Source organism: Neoarius graeffei, chromosome 5, assembly GCF_027579695.1.
Source record: "Neoarius graeffei isolate fNeoGra1 chromosome 5, fNeoGra1.pri, whole genome shotgun sequence".
Lineage (NCBI taxonomy): Eukaryota > Metazoa > Chordata > Actinopteri > Siluriformes > Ariidae > Neoarius > Neoarius graeffei.
Window position 1 is genome coordinate 70117795 of NC_083573.1, and position 25279 is coordinate 70143073.

A 25279-nucleotide genomic window follows, 5' to 3' on the forward strand; every position below is an offset into this window, starting at 1 on the left:
GCTGCGGATGGAGGAAGTCGGCAGCCCGTTCGCGTTCGGCCAGCAGCTCCGGGACGCCTGCTGGCGGTGGCTGAGGGCCGAAGATCGCGACGCCGAGGGAATCGTCGATCAGGTGGTACTGGAACAGTTCATCGCCCGCTTACCAGCAGGAGCCGCGGAGTGGGTCCAGTGCCACCGCCCGGCGTCGCTGGATCAGGCAGTCGAGCTGGCGGAGGATCATCTGGCGGCTGTCTCGGCGGCAGGACAGCAGATGTCGACATCTCTTCTCTCCTCTTCTCTTTCTCTCTCTCTCTCCCCTCCTTCTGTGTCCCGTCCTCGCCCCATTCCCCCACCGCGGAGGCGGGGGCCGGCACCACCCCTGCCGGCCCGCCGCACCCGCGGTGCCCTCCCGTTTCTCCCTTCTGTGTCTGTCTCTCCCCCACCTCAGGTGAGTGAGCCCCAGAGCACCGGTGCAGAGGGGAAGCCCGGGCCGGTTTGCTGGCGCTGCGGGGAACCGGACCACCTTCAACAGCAGTGCACAGCAATGGAAGTGGGCGCGGTGGTTCGGATCCCCGACGCGCCAGAGGCCGCCCTCGATCGGGCCGGAGCGTATCGCATACCGGTGAGTATCCAAGGGGCTACATATCAGGCATTGGTGGATTCTGGTTGTAATCAGACCTCAATTCGCCAAAGCCTGGTTCAAAACGAGGCATTGGGGGGAGCACAAGGGGTGAAGGTTTTGTGTGTGCACGGGGATGTTCACAGCTACCCTTTGGTGTCGGTCCATATTATTTTCAGAGGGGAAAAATTTATAGTGAAGGCGGCGGTTAATCCTCGCCTTACCCACTCGTTAATTTTGGGGACGGATTGGCCGGGATTTCGGGGTTTAATGACGCGCCTAGTAGAGAGTGGGTCCTGCCAGTTGACAGGGGGAGGTCCCGGTGTCGTTTTGGCGGGAGCAGCTGTCGCGGAGCCGTCTACGTCATCTCCGCGTCAGGGTGAGGAGCCACCGGCTCCTCCTCTCTCTATTGGGGAATCCCTCGCGGATTTCCCATTAGAGCAGTCGCGAGACGAGACTCTGCGGCATGCGTTTGACCAAGTGAGAGTAATCGATGGTCAAACGCTCCCGCCGAACGCCACCCCGTCCTTCCCCTACTTCGCGATTATGAAGGATAGATTATACCGAGTGACGCAGGACACTCAAACTAAAGAGCGAGTCACGCAGCTTTTGATTCCAAAGAGCCGCCGGGAATTGGTATTCCAGGCGGCTCACTTTAATCCCATGGCTGGACACTTAGGGCAGGATAAAACACTAGCCCGAATAATGGCCCGATTCTATTGGCCGGGGATTCGCGGCGATGTCCGTAGGTGGTGTACGGCATGCCGCGAATGCCAGTTAGTAAATCCAGCGGCCATTCCAAAAGCGCCATTGCGCCCTCTACCGTTAATCGAGACCCCGTTTGAAAGAATTGGGATGGATCTCGTCGGGCCATTAGATCGGTCAGCACGAGGGTACCGCTTTATATTAGTTCTAGTGGACTATGCAACGCGATACCCGGAAGCAGTGCCTCTGCGCAATATCTCAGCACGCAGTATTGCAGAGGCACTCTTCCGCGTCATCTCCCGAGTTGGAATCCCGAAAGAGATTCTGACTGATCAAGGCACTACGTTTATGTCACGAACACTACGCGAACTGTATGGGTTATTGGGGATTAAGCCGATCCGCACCAGTGTATATCACCCACAAACGGACGGTTTAGTAGAACGGTTCAACCGCACCCTCAAAAATATCATTAAAAAATTCGTAAGTGAGGACGCACGTAATTGGGATAAGTGGCTCGAACCCTTGCTGTTCTCAGTGCGAGAGGTCCCTCAAGCCTCCACGGGGTTCTCCCCGTTCGAATTATTATATGGGCGTAAGCCGCGCGGCATCCTGGACGTGCTGCGGGAAAATTGGGAGGAGGGACCTTCACAAAGTAAGAATGAAATTCAGTACGTTATGGACCTGCGCGCAAAACTCCACACGCTCACCCACCTAACTCAGGAGAATTTGCGGCGGGCCCAGGAACGGCAAGCCCGCCTGTACAACAAGGGTACGCGCCTTAGAGAGTTCACACCGGGAGATAAAGTACTCATACTCTTGCCCACGTCGAGCTCCAAATTAATCGCCAAGTGGCAAGGACCCTTTGAGGTCACACGGCGAGTCGGGGACGTCGACTATGAGATGAGGCGAACAGACAGGGGTGGGGCGCTACAGATTTACCACCTCAATCTGCTCAAACTCTGGAACGAGGAGGTCCCCGTGGCGTTGGTGTCGGTAGTTCCGGAGAAGGCGGAGCTGGGGCCGGAGGTTCAAAAAGGGAATTTGGCATCACGTACCTCTCCGGTCCCCTGTGGAGACCACCTCTCCCCGACCCAACTCACGGAGGTCGCCCAGTTGCAGGCCGAGTTTTCGGATGTGTTCTCGCCCCTGCCCGGTCGCACTAACCTCATAGAACACCACATAGAGACACCCCCGGGGGTGGTAGTGCGTAGCCGCCCTTATAGACTACCCGAACACAAAAAAAAGGTGGTTCGGGAAGAACTTCAGGCCATGCTCGAAATGGGCATCGTCGAGGAGTCCCACAGCGACTGGAGCAGCCCGGTGGTCTTGGTTCCCAAGGCCGACGGCTCGGTCCGGTTCTGTGTGGACTATAGAAAAGTCAACGCGGTGTCTAAATTCGATGCGTACCCAATGCCTCGTATTGATGAGCTGCTCGATCGACTAGGCACGGCTCGCTTTTACTCGACACTGGATTTAACGAAGGGATATTGGCAGATCCCCTTGACTCCATTATCCCGGGAGAAAACGGCCTTTTCCACACCGTTCGGCTTACACCAGTTCGTCACACTTCCGTTTGGGCTGTTTGGGGCGCCCGCTACGTTTCAGCGGCTGATGGACCGGGTCCTCCGGCCCCACGCCACCTATGCGGCCGCCTACCTGGACGACATTATCGTTTATAGTAACGACTGGCAGCGGCACCTGCAACACCTAAGGGCCGTCCTTAGGTCGCTGAGACGGGCGGGACTCACGGCCAACCCAAAGAAGTGTGCGATTGGGCGGGTGGAAGTACGGTATCTGGGCTTCCACTTGGGCAACGGGCAGGTGCGTCCCCAAATTAATAAGACAGCAGCGATTGCGGCCTGCCCGAGGCCCAAGACCAAAAAGGGGGTGAGACAGTTCCTGGGGCTGGCTGGCTACTATCGTAGGTTTATACCTAATTATTCGGACGTCACCAGCCCGCTGACTGACCTCACTAAAAAGGGGGCGCCAGATCCGGTCCAGTGGACGGAGCAGTGCCAGCGGGCTTTCTCTGAGGTAAAGGCTGCACTGTGTGGGGGGCCACTTTTACACTCCCCTGACTTCTCTCTCCCTTTTATGTTACAGACGGATGCGTCGGACAGAGGGCTGGGGGCCGTTTTGTCCCAGCAGGTGGAGGGGGAGGATCGCCCGGTCCTATACATCAGCCGGAAGCTGTCAGTGCGTGAGGGGCGCTACAGCACGATTGAGAAGGAGTGCCTGGCGATCAAATGGGCGGTCCTCGCCCTCCGGTACTACCTGCTGGGGCGCTCTTTCACCCTCTGTTCGGACCACGCGCCCCTCCAGTGGCTCCACCGCATGAAAGATGCCAACGCGCGGATCACCCGTTGGTATCTGGCGCTCCAACCCTTTAATTTCAAGGTGGTCCACAGGCCGGGGGCGCAGATGGTCGTGGCGGACTTCCTCTCCCGTCAAGGGGGGGGGGGGGGGGGGGGGGGGGAGTCGGCTGCGGGCCGGACGGCTGCCCGGCCTGAGTCGGGCGGTGGGGGTATGTGGCAGCGGGGACGTGGTCAAGCACCGGTCTGTGACAGGAGGGCGGAGTCAGGGAAGGTAAGTGGCAGATTCACTTCACCTGAGAGCAATTAACCTGTGTTTGTGTGTCTTCCCAGGGACCGCGCCCTATTTAGGGAGGGAGAGCGAGAGCAGAGGAGATCTCTCCCGAACCAGACACCTGATGTGTGTGTGTGCGTGTGTCTGCGTCAAACCTATTGTGTCCCCTGAAAAGTGGAACAATAAAACCATTTGTTGAACCTGATCTCTGTCCTGCCGTCCTCTGTGCTCCACCCACACCTAGGGAAAGCTACAGTAGGATTCTAGTCGCTCAACTGTCTTAGGTCTTTTTTGCCGTATCTTCCGTTTTATGATGCGCCAAATGTTTTCTATGGGTGAAAGATCTGGACTGCAGGCTGGCCAGTTCAGTACCCGGACCCTTCTTCTACGCAGCCATGATGCTGTAATTGATGCAGTATGTGGTTTGGCATTGTCATGTTGGAAAATGCAAGGTCTTCCCTGAAAGAGACGTCGTCTGGATGGGAGCATATGTTGCTCTAGAACCTGGATATACCTTTCAGCATTGATGGTGTCTTTCCAGATGTGTAAGCTGCCCATGCCACACGCACTAATGCAACCCCATACCATCAGAGATGCAGGCTTCTGAACTGAGCGCCGATAACAACTTGGGTCGTCCTTCTCCTCTTTAGTCCGAATGACACGGCGTCCCTGATTTCCATAAAGAACTTCAAATTTTGATTCGTCTGACCACAGAACAGTTTTCCACTTTGCCACAGTCCATTTTAAATGAGCCTTGGCCCAGAGAAGACGTCTGCGCTTCTGGATCATGTTTAGATACGGCTTCTTCTTTGAACGATAGAGTTTTAGCTGGCAACGGCGGATGGCACGGTGAATTGTGTTCACAGATAATGTTCTCTGGAAATATTCCTGAGCCCATTTTGTGATTTCCAATACAGAAGCATGCCTGTATGTGATGCAGTGCCGTCTAAGGGCCCGAAGATCACGGGCACCCAGTACGGTTTTCCGGCCTTGACTCTTACGCACAGAGATTCTTCCAGATTCTCTGAATCTTTTGATGATATTATGCACTGTAGATGATGATATGTTCAAACTCTTTGCAATTTTACATTGTCGAACTCCTTTCTGATATTGCTCCACTATTTGTCGGTGCAGAATTAGGGGGATTGGTGATCCTCTTCCCATCTTTACTTCTGAGAGCCGCTGCCACTCCAAGATGCTCTTTTTATACCCAGTCATGTTAATGACCTATTGCCAATTGACCTAATGCGTTGCAATTTGGTCCTCCAGCTGTTCCTTTTTTGTACCTTTAACTTTTCCAGCCTCTTATTGCCCCTGTCCCAACTTTTTTGAGATGTGTTGCTGTCATGAAATTTCAAATGAGCCAATATTTGGCATGAAATTTCAAAATGTCTCACTTTCGACATTTGATATGTTGTCAATCTTCTATTGTGAATACAATATCTTTTTTTTAAGTTTTCCAGAATTATTAATGCATTTTTCACAATTTGCTGTCATTTTGCCAGTTTTCTTACATTCTAAGCAGAAATGATTTTGTTGGACATTTTGCATAAAAGTTATCAAATTTGCAAAAAACAAAAAATGCTCCGTTCTCAAAATTCAGTGAATATGGATAGAATAATGCAATTATTCCACTCAATCTGGTCATACATGGCTTATGTACAACTTGATTTCGTTGTATAACTTAGATAGATATTGCAGTCACTAAGCACATCAAATATGTCAGGATTAAAATAAATATATGTTTCAGAGTGGAGGTTTAAGAAGTCACCTGTTGGCAAAGCTGCTTCATTGTCACTTCCTCCAGGTTTGCATCTTTCAAGAGGTCTTTGACAGCAGATTTCAACTGTTCATCGCTTGGTGGCTTTTTAATCATCTTGATTAAAGGTTCATCATCGTCATCATCTGAGCTTTCAATCTTCACTGAAATAAAGGAATTACAAGACTTAAGACAATCCTGTAATAGACCCCTTCGCAGTAAACGTCATTCATACGTAAGCGGAAATTGCACGCGCAGCCTGGACCCAAAAAAGACTCAGAAATGCCTAGTTGTTGTGTTGTCGGGTGTCAGAATCATAGCAGTGATGGGGTTAAAATGTTCAGAATTCCAGCAGGATCTCACCCATTCCAAAAAAATCGCCGACGTCTATGACTACAAGCCATCAAACGTGTAGACTGGGATGAAAGCACTATCAAAAATGCGCGGGTTTGCAGCGCCCACTTCATCACAGGTAAGATCAGGCTATTTATTAAATCTTTCTTTTTTATTCTTTCTAGTCTTCGTTTATTGATGTAGCAAAATACTTTGGTAACGTTTGTCTGATTAGCTGGGTCATAGTTACACAATGTAATGAATATTGTTAGCATGTTAACTTAGCTTTGCATGCAGTTTTGTTTGTAGGAGAACTCTCGCCTGACTCAAGCAGTCCAGATTTTGTGCCATCATTATTTGTGTATGCCGAAAATCACAATTTTAAAGCAAGGATGGAAAGGTAAAATTGTGTGCCCTCACTCTAAATGCCAACTTACGTTGACTGCTCTAACCTACAGTGCAATGCAATAATGAGTACACCCCCCCTGAAAAACGACATTTTTCACAGTATTAAAATGAACACAAACAATATGTCCCAAACAGTTCCTTGATGATGTTTATTGCACTATGTTCTTACATTATAACTCAAGCAGAAAGGTGAAAAGATGCCTTAAATTACATATTTTTCTGTTTCCGTGAAAGTGGGGTGGAGCAAAAGTGAGTACACCCCACAACAAACTCAATTACATCCAGTACATTTAGTACTTTGTATGGCCTCCATTATTTGCAATGACAGCCCCAAGTCTCCTTGGCATGGAGTGCACAAGTTGACAACATTTGGCTACATCAATCTTTTTCCATTCTTCAAGGATGACATCTTTCAGAGCCTGGATGTTGGATGGAGAGTGATGCTCAACCTGCCTCTTCAGTATTCCCCAAAGATGCTCTATAGGGTTCAGATCAGGTGACATACTTGGCCATGGAATCACTCACCCTGTTCCTCTTCAGAAAGTCAGCAGTGGCCTTAGATGTGTGTTTTGGGTCATTGTCATGTTGAAAAATGGCACGACGACCAATGGCCCGAAGTGATGGAAGCATCTTAGCTTTCAGTATAGAGCAGTACATTTGAGAATTCATGATGCCATCAATGAAATGCAGTTCTCCAACACCCGCAGCACTCATGCAACCCCACATAAGAACACTACCCCCTCCATGTTTCACTGTGGGCACCATGCATTTTTCCTTGTACTCCTCACCCTTGCGACGCCAGACTGTTTTGAAGCCATCAGTTCCAAAAAGATTGATTTTGGTCTCATCACTCCAGAGTATAGAGTCCCAGTAGCCTTCATCCTTTTCAGCATGTGCCCTGGCGAACTCTAGACGGGCTTTTTTGTGACTGGGTTTTAGGAGAGGCTTCCTTCGGGGACGACACCCATGCATGCCATTCCGCTGCACTGTACGGCATATTGTGTCACATGACACATTCACTCCAATTTCAGTCTCTACTTCCTTAGATACCTGTTGTGCACTTGCATGCCGATTTTCCTCAACTTTTATCATTACAAGCCGCTCCTGCCTGGGTGTTAATTTTCTTGGCCGGCCTGTACGTCTTTGTACTTTGGCTGCAGTTCCATCTGTCTTGAATTTTTGGATCACTTTTGCAACCGTGTTCTTACTGATAAGTAAGGCTTTACTGATCTTCTTGTAGCCCTCACCTCTCTTGTGTAAAGCAATAATCCACTTTCTCAGATCCAGAGACATTTCCTGGCCATGAGGTGCCATTGCTGACAGCAGGAAATGGGAAAGGGTGGTTTGCTTTAGGTAACAGCCTTTTGTAGCCAACTGCCTAATTAACACCTGTGTAATGACTAATTAGACTCACCTGTGGTTAATTGTTTGTTCAGGTCCACATTGGTAGCCTAAAAAGTTGCTTTACTCAGAGCCCTTCAGTGGGGTGTACTCATTTCTGCACCACACAAATTTCACTAAAACTGAAATAAAAATCATTTAAGTTATATTATTAGCCTTTGTTTTGAGTTCAAAAGCTCAACAGAACCTGTGTTTAACTTAGGCTACGTTTACATTAGACCGTATCTGTCTCGTTTTCTTCGCGGATGCACTGTCCGTTTACATTAAACCGCCTGGAAACGCCGGGAAACGGGAATCCGCCACCGTCCACGTATTCAATCCAGATCGTTTCAGCTCCGGTGCTGTGTAAACATTGAGAATACGCGGATACGCTGTGCTGAGCTCTAGCTGGCGTCTCATTGGACAATGTCACTGTGACATCCACCTTCCTGATTCGCTGGCGTTGGTCATGTGAAGCGACTGCTGAAAAACGGCGCGGACTTCCTCCTTGTATCACCTTTCATTAAAGAGTATAAAAGTATGAAAATACTGCAAATACTGATGCAAATACTGCCCATTGTGTAGTTATGATTGTCTTTAGGCTTGCCATCCTTCCACTTGCAAGTGGTAAGTGATTTGCACTGGGATCACACACACAGCGGCTCAGTCCCGAATCACAGCTTGTTCACTCCACTCGCGCTCTCTGTGAGCTGCGCAAGGCCAGAGTGCGCACCCTCCAGAGGGCACTCGCTGTTCAGGGCGGAGTGATTTGGAGCGCAGGATGCCTGCGGAGCCGAGCGTATCCATGTATTGGTGTTGCTGTGTGCACGCAAATCGTGTATTGGTGTTGCTGTGTGCACACTAATCGTTTTAAAAACGTTAATCTGATGATCCGCTGATACGGTCTAATGTAAACATGGGCTTTGTCTGGGAACATTTTGGAAATATATCTTTGTGTTCCTTGTCATATTGTGTGAAATGTTACTTTTCAAAGAGGGTGTACTCATTATTGCATTGCACTGTAGCTCCCGCCCCATTCAGTTTCATTTCTGCTCTCTGCCTCTCGCTTTTTACGCAGCTCTGATTTCTCTTAGCTGCACTCTTTACACTATCATTCCTTTCATGTCATTACCTCCTGCAAATTGCTGTTTAGTGTTGGTATTTGCTGTTGTAGCTAAAGCCACATTGCCATCACATTACTGGCATAATTTGATTAAAACAAAATGAATATGAATGTCCCATTGTTAATCAAGTTGTACAAGCCCGCACATAATCATATGCGTCTAAAGACTTGTAGGCACGAAGTTTTTCGTGGGTGTACACTGAAGTCTTGTCAATAAGGTACGAGTATATATCTGGCCATTGTATACCAGGGAACTTACTAACATCGTCCGTCCACTCTTTAATTAAATGCGGATCCGGTAGGCGATGTCCACTTGTTAGAGTTAACTTATTTATGTAGCATTCTCGATCTTGTAACGACAATTGTTTGGCATAATCTGACAGCTCATAATGCCGGTCTATGGGCAGCGCCATTGTTTCTGGGTCCAGGCTGCGCGCGCATCCTGGCAACGGTCGGTTTGTTTACAAACATGCGAAGGGGTCTATTCAGAGGTTCTGAAACTTAAATCTCGTGTCCCAAATAGCCAACCACAAAAGATCCTAACTACCACAGTTAAAATGCCTTTTTTTTTTAGTAATACAGTAATCAACACTGGGCATCAAAAAACAAGATAGTGCAGCTTGAAAGACCTTACACTGGACAGGGTAACAGTCAACATTAATACAACTACTGAAGTTTTGGTTATATAACAAATTTGCTTTCTGATGAGGGCAGATTTATTACTACAATTCATTACAGTTTATTACTACAGTTTGGGCAGTGGTGGCTCAGTGGTTAAGCTCTGGAGTCAAGCCCCAGTACCGCCATTGAGCCACTGAGCGAGGCCCTTATCCCTCTCTGCTCCAGGAATGCTGTATTATAGCTGACCCTGAGCTCTAACCCCAGCTTCAAAACAAGCTGGGATTTGCAAAGAAAAGAATTTCACTGTGCCGTAACGTATGCGACAGGCTTCGTTTTTATTATTATTATCATCATCGTCATCAACAACAAACATGCAGACAAGCAATTATGATTATTTCAAACTAGAATAAATTGGCTAATAGTTCCCTTCATGTGTCTTTATCTGTTACAGACTTTATATGTTAAGTTCATGTCAGCTTTTGTTTCTGAGCTGTTGTTTAGTAATGCAGTAGGACCTGAGATTATTGACATTCAAAATAAACTGTCCATTTTAAACAGGAGAAAAACACAATCATAATTTAAGAAGAGTTAACACATTTAAAGTGTTAACCTATTTAAAGAGAACCAATTTCCTAAATAAGTTTTCATTAAACAGAGTATATTGTACACTAAATGGTCAAAGGTTTGTGGACACCTGACTATAACACCCACATGTGCTTTTTGAAAATCCCTTTCCAGATTTAGTCCCCTGTTTGTTGTTATAACACTCTCCACTCTTTGGGGAAGGCTTGCCATGAGATTTTGGAGTGTGGATTTGAGGAATTGTGCACATTCAGCCACAAGAGCTTGGCCCTGAAGTCCGGTAAGAAGGTCTAAACCCAATGTTAGCATTCCTATTCATTCCAAAGGTGTTCAGTGAGGCGAGTGGTTGAGGTCAGGGCTCAATGCAGGCCCTTCGAGTTCTTCCACTGCAACCTTGCTAAGCCTTCTCATCATGGACCTTACTTTTTGCACAGGGGCATTATCATGCTGGAACATGTTCGGGCCTCTTAGGCCCTGTCCACACGGCAACGGATTCAGGTGAATCTGATAAAATTGTTTATCGTTTCGGCCTGGCGTCCACACGGCACCGGCGTTTTGGGTGCCCCAAAACTAAATCTTTTGAGAACGCGTTCCAGAGTGGAAAGATCTGGCAACGGCGCCGTTGCAAAGTCGTCTGGATGAGTAGAACGGATTTGTTTATGATGACGTCACAACCACGTGCTTCACACCGGGTAGAAGTGTAACGTACTCAATGCGAGTTGTCAACAAATCCTATAACTTGGTTCATGAAACGCGCTTACAAAATATTTTCACTGTGAATATTTATTGTGTAATGGTGCAAAGTGAGAGAGAGAGAGAGAGAGAGAGAGAGAGAGAGTGAGAGTCAATCCCGCCAGCAAAAATAGGGAAAAAAAAGGAGCGATCTCACCTCTTCAGATGTTGGTTTAAGTCCTACAATACATTCCTCAAAAAGGGCGTAGAAGAACAAATTAATCCATCAATGTGTAGCATTCAATTTATTCCGGACCATTAAAGACGCTGCCTTCCGTGTAGAATCATACGTCATCCTCGCCGCCATATTGGATGGGTCAAAGCGGAGAATAAAGATGCCTCATTCATGTGCTGCGTTTAACTGTACCAACAGGTTTGCCATCCAAACGAGATCACATGGGATTACCTTTCACAGGTGAGACTGGAAAAATACTTTTCATTGTATTTGGTTATTATAACGTAATTTTACGAACAGATTTTCTGACTTTGTGGCTAATATGAAGTCTCGTGCATAATAGTTTATGCGCATGCGTCCTTACTTCTTCTATTGTTCTGGTGTCTCCGATGGGACCGTCTTACAGCGCCCCTAGAGGTGTGGCATGTGTATTGCATTGTTTTCAGCAAGCGTTGCGTTGCCATATGGACCTGATATATTTTACTGATCCGTTGCCCATGTGGACGCGATATTTTTTTTAAAATCTCGTTGCCGTTGTCGTGTGGATGTAGCCTCAGTTTTAGTGAAGGGAAATCTTAATATCACAGCAGACAGAAACATCTTATACAACCATGTGCTTCAACTTTTTGGCAACAGTTTAGGAAAGGAACACATGCGAGTTTGATGGTTAAGAGTCCACAAACCTTTTGCCATATTGTATACTTAGTTATATTCAGTCATGCTGTTACAGAAGACGTGGTCTTGGACCCAGGTTTGGTTGGAGGCTCGCGTAATCTACTGACATCTGGAATTCACATATTCTAAAACCGTATTTACTAAAATATAATAAAAATTAATTTTAAGATGTACTATAAGACGTGTACAGTTTTTCACTGTTAGTGTATGTAGAGTAAAAATGTAAAAGTCAAAACACCATAAAAGCAGGAAGGTTTCTTATTGTGTTATGACTGCCCACATACAGTACACATTAAAAAAAAAATGAAATAAAAAACCCACCCGCACACACCCTTGGCCAACTTACATTTTGTCTTGCTTGCAGCATTTTTCTTCCTATTGCTACTGCTGTCTGCTTTCTTAGTTTTAGAAGCTGGCTTGGCCTTCACTTTCTTCTGGGTAGGTGGTTTCTTTTTAACCTTAAAATATATATGAAATAGTCATCCATGAATACATAGACTTCACAAAGCTGATTTACTTGCACTGCAAACAAGTTCACCACATCAAACCTTTTTTGGAGGTGTGTCTTCAGCAGACTCATCTTCATCTGATACGGCCTGGTCTGAGTCGTCATCCTTCTTGGTGGTGGGTTTCTTTTTACTACTGGCTTTCCTTGACTTTGAGATCTGTATCAAGGTAGATAAATTCAAAAAGGTAAAAAAATAATTAATATTGACAAAATGACAAAATTAAACACACACACACACACAGTGGTGCTTGAAAGTTTGTGAACCCTTTAGAATTTTCTACATTTCTGTATAAATATGACCTAAAACAACATCAGATTTTCACACAAGTCCTAAAAGTAGATAAAGAGAACTCAGTTAAACAAATGAGACAAAAATATCATACTTGGTCATTTATTTATTGAGGAAAATGATCCAATATTACATATCTGTGAGTGGCAAAAGTATGTGAACCTCTAGGATTAGCAGTTAATTTGAAGGTGAAATTAGAGTCAGGTGTTTTCACTCAAAGGGATGACAATCAGGTGTGAGTGGGCACCCTGTTTTATTTAAAGAACAGGGATCTATCAAAGTCTGATCTTCACAACACATGTTTGTGGAAGTGTATCATGGCACGAACAAAGGGGATTTCTGAGGACCTGAGACCAAGCGTTGTTGATGCTCATCAGGCTGGAAAAGGTTACAAAACCATCTCTAAAGAGTTTGGACTCCACCAATCCACAGTCAGACAGATTGTGTACAAATGGAGGAAATTCAAGACCATTGTTACCCTCCCCAGGAGTGGTCCACCAACAAAGATCACTCCAAGAGCAAGGCATGTAATAGTCGGCGAGGTCACAAAGGACCGCAGGGTAACTTCTAAGCAACTGAAGGCCTCTCTCACATTGGCTAATGTTCATGAGTCCACCATCAGGAGAACACTGAACAATGGTGTGCACGGCAGGGTTACAAGGAGAAAGCCACTGCTCTCCAAAAAGAACATTGCTGCTCATCTGCAGTTTGCTAAAGATCACATGGACAAGCCAGAAGGCTATTGGAAAAATGTTTTGTGGACGGATGAGACCAAAATAGAACTTTTTGGTTTAAATGAGAAGCGTTATGTTTGGAGAAAGGAAAACACTGCATTCCAGCATAAGAACCTTATCCCATCTGTGAAACATGGTGGTGGTAGTATCATGGTTTGGGCCTGTTTTGTTGCATCTGGGCCAGGACGGCTTGCTATCATTGATGGAACAATGAATTCTGAATTATACCAGCAAATTCTAAAGGAAAACGTCAGGACATCTATCTGTCCATGAACTGAGTCTCAAGAGAAGGCGGGTCATGCAGCAAGACAACGACCCTAAGCACACAAGTCGTTCTACCAAAGAATGGTTAAAGAAGAATAAAGTTAATGTTTTGGAATGGCCAAGTCAAAGTCCTGACCTTAATCCAATCGAAATGTTGTGGAAGGACCTGAAGCGAGCAGTTCATGTGAGGAAACCCACCAACATCCCAGAGTTGAAGCTGTTCTGTACAGAGGAATGGGCTAAAATTCCTCCAAGCCGGTGTGCAGGACTGATCAACAGTTACCGGAAATGTTTAGTTGCAGTTATTGCTGCACAAGGAGCTCACACCAGATACTGAAAGCAAAGGTTCACATACTTTTGCCACTCACAAATATGTAATATTGGATCATTTTCCTCAATAAATAAATGACCAAGTATAATATTTTTCGTCTCATTTGTTTAACTGGGTTCTCTTTATCTACTTTTAGGACTTGTGTGAAAATCTGATGTTTTAGGTCATATGTATGCAGAAATATAGAAAATTCTAAAGGGTTCACAAACTTTCAAGCACCACTGTATAGGTCTGATTTAGACTACGTTCAGACTGCACCCTGAAATGACCCACATCCGATTTTTTTTGCCCATATGCGACCTGTATCCGATTTGTTATTGACAATCGGAACGACACAAATCCGATTTTTTCACATGCGACCCAGGCCGCTTGGATATGTGGTCCTAATTCCGATGCATATCCGTTATTTTCACATGCGATTGCAGTCTGACCAGACAGGTCGCATTCATGCGACCTACACATCATCAACAAGAGACAAACGTCACTATTCTGCGTTGGCTAATCCCGCCTCTTTGGTGGAAAACAACAACATTTGTACAGTTTTCAGAATTTAAATAGACTTTTATAGAATTGATCAAGCTAATGGTGGATTTGGTAGGGACCTGGATGTTAAACCATCCTGTATTACAAGATTATAAGATTGTTCTGGAAATTTCCAGTAATTTGACACCTTCGGTCTCATTAGTCTGCTACCCACATTAATCAGATTGTGTGAGTTCCGCCGCCGCCACAAAAACCACATCGCCAGGTCTCGCCTCATCTCCATGCTTTACTTGCAAACTTGAAGAGTGCACTTTTTTTTGTTTACATATTACGTAGATGTGCTTATTACGTGTCAATTTGCGCATGCGGGACACTTTCGGGTCGTTTTCCGTTCATATTGGAGATCGCATACAAGTCTCATATAATTGATAATGTGAACGCCCTAACAAAAAAATCGGATTTCACAACAAATCGGATATGGGTCGTTTCAGGTTGCAGTCTGAACGTAGTGTTATTAACTGCCTGTCAGTCTCGTATGTACTCTGAGAATCTAAGATATGATATTGTAAGGATCAATCAGTACGAACAGTAAAGCTCTGTCAAATGCAATTCATACTGCCAGTGTGAGATATGGAACACAGTTTAAAGGCCAATTTATGCTGACAACCCAGTCCTCGCAGATAGCGTCTGCGTAGCCCCCCCACCTTCGCAGACGCTCTGCGCGCACCTCCCAAAAATTGTGACCACCGCAGAAGCCTCGCAGACAGCGTCACAGACAAGAGGGCTCTGATTGGTCCACTCTACATCCGCTGTACACGCACTTCCGCTTCCCTACTTTCCCGGTTTGGCTTGTTTTCACTACCACCATTTTTAAAAACACGAGCGAAGATGGAGCAGCACGAAGAGCGGTTGATCGAGGAAGTGAGGAAGTACGTACATCTATACGACTCCAGTTCTAGTCATTATAAGTAACCGGAGGATAAACACTCCGCTAACCCCACCCACCAACTACTCCTAGCGATTTCGCGACTTCGTGCCCCCTTGCGTTGTGGCGGTGAATAACATCGCGCACGCCTATTACTCCCCGCTCAACAATAAATTACAACTGTCTGCGAAAAGCTGTCTGTGAAAGCCTTGTCGCAAGAGCATGCAGAGGCCCTAAGAAGTAACATCCTTATGCATGATGTCACATGAACAAACTGAGCTAGTACTTGATACCCAAAATCATGCCGTTTCATTGGTTACAACCTTAAATTAATTAATTTCCCTTCATTATCATCCTCACTCTTCTAGAATGACTTAAAGAAAAAAAAAAGGTGTTTCGATTTCCAGGTAACAGACACAAAAACTTTAACCCTTGCATTTTACCCACCTCTTCATCCTTGTCATCTTCTGGACCTTCATCTGAATCAGTGGTCTCTTCTTCAGAAATGCCTTCATCACCTTCATGTTTTTTTCTGTCTGACTTTTCACCGTCTTCGTTTTTACTTTTATCATCGTCTTCCTCATCAGCTTCATCGCTGCTGGAATCCGTGACGATAGCTTTAGACTTTCCACTTTCTAACTGCTGCTGCTTGCTCTTAGATGAAATTTTCTTTTCTCGTTTGGCATCTTTTGTAGTTTTCTTCTTTTTTTTCTTTTTCAAGATTACTGGCTAAACAAAGAAAAACACAAAAATGTCAAAATAAAAAGTCGGGTTTGTTCATATAACTCCATTTTAAAAAAAAAACGCTTTAAAGCCTCTCTGAATGTTCGTTATTTTATATACACATGTACACTAATCTAAAAAGAAATTCAACCTGCATGTATTACCTTGCCTGAATTTGTGGGGTTTGTAAGAAACTGCATGATCCTATCAACCAGAACACTCTGATTTCCACTTCTCTCAAGATCAAGAATTTGACAAATGGTCCTGAGTTGTATTTTAGGAAGCCTGCAAGACAGGTAAATAATGGCCTTCAAATCATGTTATAAACCTGTTCACATTTTATTACACAATATATTCATGTGTTAATACAGAATAAAGATGTGATTCATTACTTCAGAACTTTGTCCTTCTTTTTGTTATAAGGGTCACTGTTGATTTCGAATGGAAACCCATTGAACAATCGAAGGTGTTTCCTTAGTGAAGATACCTGTTAAAACATTTGAAACAAGTTTTAGTATTTTTTTTTAAAGCTATGAAATTACTCATAGGCTCATGTTGTGCAGACTTCATGCATGAATGTCAAGCTCAGTGTAAAATACTTACTGCTCCTGGACGATCATATATAATCTTGTGGAGAGGTTTTAGCTGTGGGGCTTTGAGCTTTCCAATGGCGTGATTAACACGAGCAATGTCTCCCAATTTGTCCCCATGGCCGATACTCTCAACTTTCAGCTTTTCTTTTGGTTTACCCATCTGCATATTAAGTCTCTGGACTGTCTTCTTTTCTCGTTTTCCTTCAATGATTTCCCCTGGATCTGAAAGCAGGAAAGTGAAAGTGTTTCAAGCGGTACTGCACACTTTAAATTTGCTTTTTGAGTTGTAAACTAAATGACATGACTGCACTGTGATGAAATATCAATTCTGGTGCTAATATTGTCAAAATTACCTATGTTTTAAATCAGCATTTTGTGGGTTGAAAAGGGCTCAAAACACCATCTACTTGTTACAATCATCCTTAAAGCCTTTATTATGATAACATTAGGTGTTTTGTTGAGTGTATGAGAATGAGTAGCTTCTCATTTCTTAAATAACCATGTCGGAAGACACATCCCGTGGTCATGGAAAAGATGTTACCATGTTTCAGTTGACCTACTAAGAAGATTGCTAAAATGACTAGAATTGGGTTAAGAACTTTCCAACGCGTTATTAAAACCTGGAAGTACTGCGGTGAACCATCAACTTCGAGGAAGAAATGTGGTCAGAAAAAAGCCTGACTGACCATGATCAGAGATCACTTAAACACTTGATGAACTTGAATCGTAAATAAATAAATAAATAAATAAATAGAAGACTCAACAGTATAGAACGCACAGCTGTGTTTAAAAGTGAAAGTAAGAGCGTTTTCATACTCACAATGCGATGAGAACTCTCAGGATTGGTAGTAAACAGCTGTGCAGCCATAAGAAAACCACTTGGTAGTGCAATTAATCAGAAGAAAAGGCTTTAATTTGCGAGGGGGCATAAAGATTGGACTCTGGAGCAATGGAAAAAGGTCATGTAGTCTGAGGAGTCCAGAGTTACCCTATTCCTAAGTGATGGGTGTGTCAGGGTAAGAAGGTTGCTGCTTCAGTTGGTCAGATTGAGGCTCAGCAACGTTACATGGCAATAAATCGAAATCAGGTGACTACCTGAATGACCAAGTTATCCTATCAATGGATTTTCTCCCCTGATGGCAAGGGCATATTCCAATATGACAACGAAAGCGTAGCAGGTTGAGCGCAGAGTGCCACTATTGTATCCAACTACCTAATTCTCATACATGCAACAAAACACCTAATATATCATGATGAATGTAAACAACAAACATGGCCATTGTTAGTACTCACAGCTGTTGACTAGCTCACTAACTTTAGTAATATGTCTATCTAGCCTTGTGGAAGACTCTGGTCACGTGCAATAAGAGCAGAGGCAGGTAGATAAGTAGACAGGCAGTCAAGTCATACAATCATTTAATTTGGACTGAATAAAATGACTGGATGCACATTTTACAGCCCTGCGACTGGCACACATGACAGATTTTAACATCAGAGCATTCGATTTATTCACTGCTGTCAGGACGTACAGAGAATTTCAAGAAATTGTGTCAACAAAATTGCCCACGCTAGCTTTAAAGGAACAGTCCACCGTATTTCCATAATGAAATATGCTCTTATCTGAATTGAGACGAGCTGCTCCGTACCTATCCAAGCTTTGCGCGACCTCCCGGTCAGTCAGACGCGCGGTCACTCCTGTTAGCAATGTAGCTAGGCTCAGTATGGCCAATGGTATTTTTTGGGGCTGTAGTTAGATGCGACCAAACTCTTCCACGTTTTTCCTGTTTACATAGGTTTATATGACCAGTGACATGAAACAAAGTTCAGTTACACAAATTGAAACGTGGCGATGTTCTATGCTATGGAAAGTCCACACTATAATGACAGGCGTACTAACACCTTCTGCGCGCTTCGGCAGCGCATTGGTATCTGAGCTCCGTATCAATGCGCTGCCGAAGCGCGCAGAAGGTGTTAGTACGCCTGTCATTATAGTGCGGACTTTCCATAGCATAGAAAATCGCTACGTTTCAATTTGTGTAACTGAACTTGTTTCATATCACTGGTCATATAAACCTATGTAAACAGGAAAAACGCGGAAGAGTTTGGTCGCATCTAACTACAGCCCCAAAAAATACCATTGGCCATACTGAGCCTAGCTACATTGCTAACAGGAGTGACAGTGTGTCTGACTGCGTCTGACTGACTGGGAGGTCGCGCAAAGCTCGGAGAGGTACGGAGCAGCTCGTCTCAATTCAGGTAAGAGCATATTTCATTATGGAAATACGGTGGACTGTTCCTTTAAATACTTGAAGCACTTCAGTTTCAATTTGATTTTGCAACTGTATGAAATAAAAGTACTTTCAATTTGTTAATGAGTTGTGTCAAGTATGCACACTCTTAAAGCCTAGGTCACAACCGGCCGTACGTGCTCCTACGGCCAGTCTACGTGCAAAAAACGCACGGAGGGCGCGCGTCTGACGTGCTGATTTTCGAGCCGTAGACTGGCCACAGAGGTTCTTTGTCATGTCAAACAAACTCTACAGGTGCTTACGTTTTTTTTTTTCAGGTTGCAAGACAAACTTACGGCCAATGTGCGTCTTTCTCCATGAACAAAAAAAAAACGCAGCGATTTGGGAAACGCCAAAAAATCGTACGTCCGGTTGTGACCTAGGCTTTACTCAAATAAAACCCTCTGGGGAGGGGAATGTAGTTGAATAGCCCTGTTTGGTGGGTTTTTTTCCCCCTTAAAGAGAAAATAATGTTTCAGTATAACGTACATATCCTGCTCTTGGGTTTGTGTGGCCCTGATTCATCTTGCTCCTCTTTACTGGAGGGGTCATCCATGGCTTCTTTTGTAGGAGCTGAGTCCATCTCAACTTCAACGGTGTCCGTCATCTCAGAGAGTCCTGTTAGAATTAAAAACTGGTTAATTTGGGCACTGATCTGATCAACACTGAAAGCTCAGAACAGTAGGAGTTATTTAATAAGACCGCAATCCCAGAGACAGTTAGTTTAAACCTACATGCATCACTACAGCGATAAACATGGAGCCTACTTTAAATTACAGTGAACCCGGGTCACTCAGTATATTACTGATACTGGTTAAGTTTATTATAAGAACTTCTGCATACGACACACATTATGTTCTACGAACGTGTATTAAGTTTAACACATCCGCTTTCAAAACAGGCTGCACAAGAAACGGCTAGAAAGCTGAAGCTAGCTTTAGCCATCTGCCTCAGAGTTCAAAAAATTTGGCGCGAGGAACCGACCAGCTTGTTCTGCTGCTTACATAATAATGAGGACAAACAAGGTTTACTAAAAGTATTAACACAGGAGCTGGAATTCACAGACCAGAGTTAAATTACTTATAAACCTTTACACTATGATTTTGGAGCTGCATTCAGGTATTTAGTAACAACTACAAGCATTTAGCATAGCTAACTAGCTAAGTGGCTAACTAACTGTCCCGCCCACAAACCCAACCAAAACAAATGATAATTTACTTCGCAGACTAGAAATGGATCACCAAAAAACAACCGAACCACTAAAATAGTACTACTTATATCACGTTATAGGTCGAAATTAATGTATATTAATTTTAAAAACCCACACTTACAGTGTAGGGCTGAAGAATCTGCAGAAGGTAATCACTCAAACTGATCTGAAAAGATCTGCAACATGGCGTTTGAAAAGTGTGGGCGTGTGATCACGTGACATGGTCCCCCTGGGACTGGGCACAAACACGAAGGCCGAATTCCAAACGGCTCCCTGCTTCCTAGGAAAGTGTGCTAGGTAGGGAACGAGCATGGCTCCTACACCGTCTGTACTCAATTGGGATTCGGTCCATATCAAACCATCAGAGTGGAATGGAAGAAGGTTACCGTCCCATTGAACTCCCAGTGAAAAGGAAGAATAAATAAAATTATTTAGAATAAAAAATAAATTAGGCGGCACGGTGGTGTAGTGGTTAGCGCTGTCGCCTCACAGCAAGAAGGTCCGGGTTCGAGCCCCGGGGCCGGCGAGGGCCTTTCTGTGTGGAGTTTGCATGTTCTCCCCGTGTCCGTGTGGGTTTCCTCCGGGTGCTCTGGTTTCCCCCACAGTCCAAAGACATGCAGGTTAGGTTAACTGGTGACTCTAAATTGACCGTAGGTGTGAATGTGAGTGTGAATGGTTGTCTGTGTCTATGTGTCAGCCCTGTGATGACCTGGCGACTTGTCAAGGGTGTACCCCGCCTTTCGCCCATAGTCAGCTGGGATAGGCTCCAGCTTGCCTGCGACCCTGTAGAAGGATAAAGCGGCTAGAGATAATGAGATGAGATGAAAAATAAATTAAAGGTGCAGTTCAAGATTCAATAAGTTTACTGTCATATGCATAGTAAAAAAAAAAAAAAAGAGGTTCAGACAATGCAATTAAATTCTTACTTTGCCGCTCTGCTTAGGGTAGTATCTCACTGGGGTGCGACAGCTTGCGACAAATTGCGAACGTCATTCGCGAGACAGTTTCAAGAGTGTCTTGAAACATTCGTAGGGCTTCTCAATTTCTTCACATGAGTCGCAAAGCGGGCGGTAAGGTGGTGTAGTGGTTAGCGCTGTCGCCTCACAGCAAGAAGGTCCGGGTTCGAGCCCCGTGGCCAGCGAAGGCCTTTCTATGTGGAGTTTGCATGTTCTCCCCGTGTCCGCGTGGGTTTCCTCCGGGTGCTCCGGTTTCCCCCACAGTCCAAAGACATGCAGGTTAGGTTAACTGGTGACTCTAAATTGACCGTAGGTGTGAATGTGAGTGTGAATGGTTGTCTGTGTCTATGTGTCAGCCCTGTGATGACCTGGCGATTTGTCCAGGGTGTACCCCGCCTTTCGCCCATAGTCAGCTGGGATAGGCTCCAGCTTGCCTACGACCCTGTAGAATAGGATAAAGCGGCTAGAGATAACGAGATGAGATGAGTCACAAAGTGTCGCTCCTTCGTTGCTGAAATTTTGAACATGTTCAAAAAATTTGTGCGACAAAATTTCTCTCAAAATAGCCGCAAATGCGTCGCTGGTGTCGCAAAGCCGTCGCGAACCCTTCTCAAGTCAGTTTCCGTGAGGCTTCCTCTACTTCCCTACCTGCCGAGGGAAAGCTGGGCTGCGACAGCCTGCGACTAGTTGGAGACACAACAATTGCGGTATATGCGAATATCAGTTCAGTGTGATTCCAAGTGAAAATTGTCGCTAATTCGCATATTTTATCGCAATTGTTGTGTCTCCAACTAGTCGCAGGCTGTTGCAGCCCAGTGAGATACTGGCTTTACACACAACAACACATACACTCAACAAACACATGACAAAAAGATGCACAAAAAGGGAATAAAAGTAATAAACATAGTCTCATCTCATGCCGCTTTATCCTTCTACAGGGTTGCAGGCAAGCTGGAGCCTATCCCAGCTGACTACGGGCGAAAGGCAGGGTACACCCTGGACAAGTCGCCAGGTCATCACAGGGCTGACACATAGACACAGACAACCATTCACACCTACGGTCAATTTAGAGCAGGGGTGTCAAACCTGATCCATAAAGGGCCGTGTGGCTGCAGGTTTTCATTCCAGCCATGCAGCAGCACACCTGACTTGGCTCATTCAATCAACTGAACTGTCTTCACACAGTCAAATACTTGCAGCCACACCCACCCTTGATTAAAGGGTGGGTGTGTCAGTTGATTGAATAAGCCAAATCAGGGTGCTGCTGCATGGCTGGAATGAAAACCTGCAGCCACACGGCCCTTTATGGATCAGGTTTGACACCCCTGATTTAGAGTCACCAGTTAACCTAACCTGCATGTCTTTGGACTGTGGGGGAAACCGGAGCACCCGGAGGAAACCCACGCGGACACGGGGAGAACATGCAAACTCCGCACAGAAGGGCCCTCGCCGGCCCCGGGGCTCGAACCCAGGACCTTCTTGCTGTGAGGCGACAGCCCTAACCACTACACCACCATGCCGCCAATAAACATAGTAAAAGTAGTAAATGTAGTTCTGTTCTGTTCATTCCCATAACCGCATTGCGGTCATAGGGAGGCATAGTCACATAGTCACTCATCTCTCATGTCTTTTCTTTGGGCTTGGATTGCTTGGTGGCGCCCATCTCCTTTCCAAGCATATTCACACCTATGGTCAATTTAGAGCCACCAATTAACCTAACCTGCATGCCTTTGGTCTGTGGGGGAAACTGGAGCACCCAGAGGAAACCCACGCGGACATGGGGAGAACATGCAAACTCCGCACAGAAAGGCCCTCGTTGGCCGCTGGGCTTGAACCCAGGACCTTCTTGCTGTGAAGTGACAGTGCTAACCACTACACCACCGTACCACCTGTAAATGTAGTAAAACTAAACAAAACTTTAAAAAAAAAGGAAAAACTAAAACTGAAGTAAGATAAGAGATCCTTTTATTATCCCACAAGGGGAAATTTACATTGTTACAGCAGCAAAATATATAAAGAGAAAAAGATAAGGCAGTGAAGGAGTAGTGCAAAAGTACAAAGTATACAAAAAAGGATATATATATATATATATATATATATATATATATATATATATATATATATATATATATATATATATATATATAAAAAGAAAAACTACAAATTAGAGATAATTTTTTTTTACAAATTTGCATAAATTAAATGGTTTGCAGATATATAGTTAACATAAGTGTATTACAAAGGTGGTATTGCACGTGTAAGTATTGCACAGGTATTATTAACAGTATTACCCAGATAGTACTGCACAAATAAGTTGGTATATTGCACAAGAGCCATTTTAACCATGTGTAGCTAGCAGTTTGCTGTAAAGTAGTAAATGGAGTAAAACTAAATAGGCAAAAGAAGTGCCAGAAAAACCTGAGTTAATTTGTAAAGTGACTCTGTGCTTTGTGCAAACAGGTAGCTGCTGGAGAATGGGGAGTGCAGTATTGAGTGTGTTGTATTGTTCAGGAGCCTGATAGCCTGTAGAAAGAAACTGTTTGTGAGGCTTGTAGTCCTTGATTTGACACTCCGGTAGTGTCTCCCTGACAGCATGAGTGTAAAGAGAATGTATTGTGGGTGGGTGTTGTCCTTAATAATGTTATGGGCCCTCCTGATGACCCTGGTGTTGTAAATGCCCTGTAGTGATGGGAAGGCTGTTCTAGAGATGGACTGGGCAGTCCTTATCACCCGCTGGAGAGCCTTCCTGTCCTGAGCAGCGCAGTTTCCATACCACACTGTGATGGAGCTGGTGATGACACTCTCGACTGTGCATCTGTAGAAGTTGCTGAGTATTTTGGTTGGCATGCCAAACTTCCTCAGCCTTCTCATGAAATACAGTCTGTGCTGTGACTTCTCCCAGATCTGTCACTCTGAGTTACATGTTGGTCCTGGGATCGAGATGCTGACCTCTTCTGCTCCTCGGACCTGCTTGATCCATCCTGGTACCTTGTGTCTGGTTGGAGTCTCATCGCATCGCTCCTGTGGACAGCCCCATGTGGACAGTTGAAAGTCACACTTGGAGGACGCTCTGGACTCTTACAGTAATGCTTTTATGGCTGAGGACTACAGTTGACTTGCTAACTTTAGGACTGCAGTTGTCATGAACAGTTTTGCACTCAAGTTTCCATCAATGAAGAGTTATAACATCAACGAAACTGACTTCATGTTAAAACTGTTAATGTTATAATCATGTTGTCTGTTGTTGCCCAAATGAGGATGGGTTCCCTTTTGAGTCTGGTTCCTCTCGAGGTTTCTTCCTCATGCCGTCTGAGGGAGTTTTTCCTTGCCACCGTCGCCACAGGCTTGCTCATTGGGGATAGATTAGGGATAAAATTAGTTCATGTTTTAAGTCGTTCAAATTCTGTAAAGCTGCTTTGCGACAATGTTTATTGTTAAAAGCACTATACAAATAAACTTGACTTGACTTCTTCAGAAGCTGCTGAGTGTTGTGAGACCAGGTGAGGTCCTCACTGATGTGAGTGCCGAGGAACTTAAAAGTTCTTACCCTCGCCATCTCTGTCTCCCCAATGTATATTGGGGCGTGCTGCTCCTTCCTCCTCCTCCTAGGATCAATAATCATCTCCTTGATCTTATCTGTATTTAAGGAGAAATTATTTTCCTGGCACCAGGCCACCAGTCCTGCCACCTTTCTCCTATATGCTGTCTCCTTTCCACCGGTGATCAGTCCAATGACTGCGGTGTTGTCCGCAAACTTTATAATGTTGGTATTGGACTCAGAGGCCACACAGTCATAGATGAAGAGGGTGTACAGCAGTAGTCCATATTTTAGATGTTTTACTAATAAAATAATGTGGAAAATCATGTAGATATGTTTAAAAAAATAATTAAACCACTGTACCACTGCCCCCCCCAAAAAAAGTTTCAAAACCTGCATGGGTTTTTTTTTTTGGACTGGTTTCTTGTCAGTCATTTTATAGATACGCCCCCAACGACCCTTCACATTCTCATAAATCATAATGAAGAAAGGTCTTTTTCTTTATTATCATGTAATGATAATTAGGATGGGTTAAAATGGATGCTATTCCCAAAAACAAGAAAAAATATAACACATTATTTAATTATTGCACATAATTAATTCTCAGTGTCATTCTGGTTTATATATATATATATATATATATATATATATATATATATATATATATATATATATATATGATAACAACTGATAACAACTTGGGTCGTCCTTCTCCTCTTTAGTCCGAATGACACGGCGTCCCTGATTTCCATAAAGAACT

General features: G+C 44.6%; 1 protein-coding gene across 1 annotated transcript in view; it reads right to left on the reverse strand.

Annotated features, from left to right (window-relative positions):
* Positions 1 to 20235, reverse strand: part of dek (DEK proto-oncogene) — a 33844-nt gene extending 13609 nt beyond the window's left edge. The window contains exons 1-9 of the mRNA XM_060922321.1: positions 20147 to 20235; positions 19305 to 19433; positions 16538 to 16749; positions 16327 to 16421; positions 16099 to 16219; positions 15659 to 15940; positions 12226 to 12342; positions 12024 to 12135; positions 5661 to 5812 (exon numbers count right to left, since the gene is read on the reverse strand). Coding sequence (XP_060778304.1) covers positions 5661 to 5812; positions 12024 to 12135; positions 12226 to 12342; positions 15659 to 15940; positions 16099 to 16219; positions 16327 to 16421; positions 16538 to 16749; positions 19305 to 19422 — 1209 coding nt within the window. The 5' untranslated portion in view covers positions 19423 to 19433; positions 20147 to 20235. The remainder of the gene's footprint in view (positions 1 to 5660; positions 5813 to 12023; positions 12136 to 12225; positions 12343 to 15658; positions 15941 to 16098; positions 16220 to 16326; positions 16422 to 16537; positions 16750 to 19304; positions 19434 to 20146) is intronic.
* Between the last annotated feature and the right edge of the window lie 5044 nt (positions 20236 to 25279).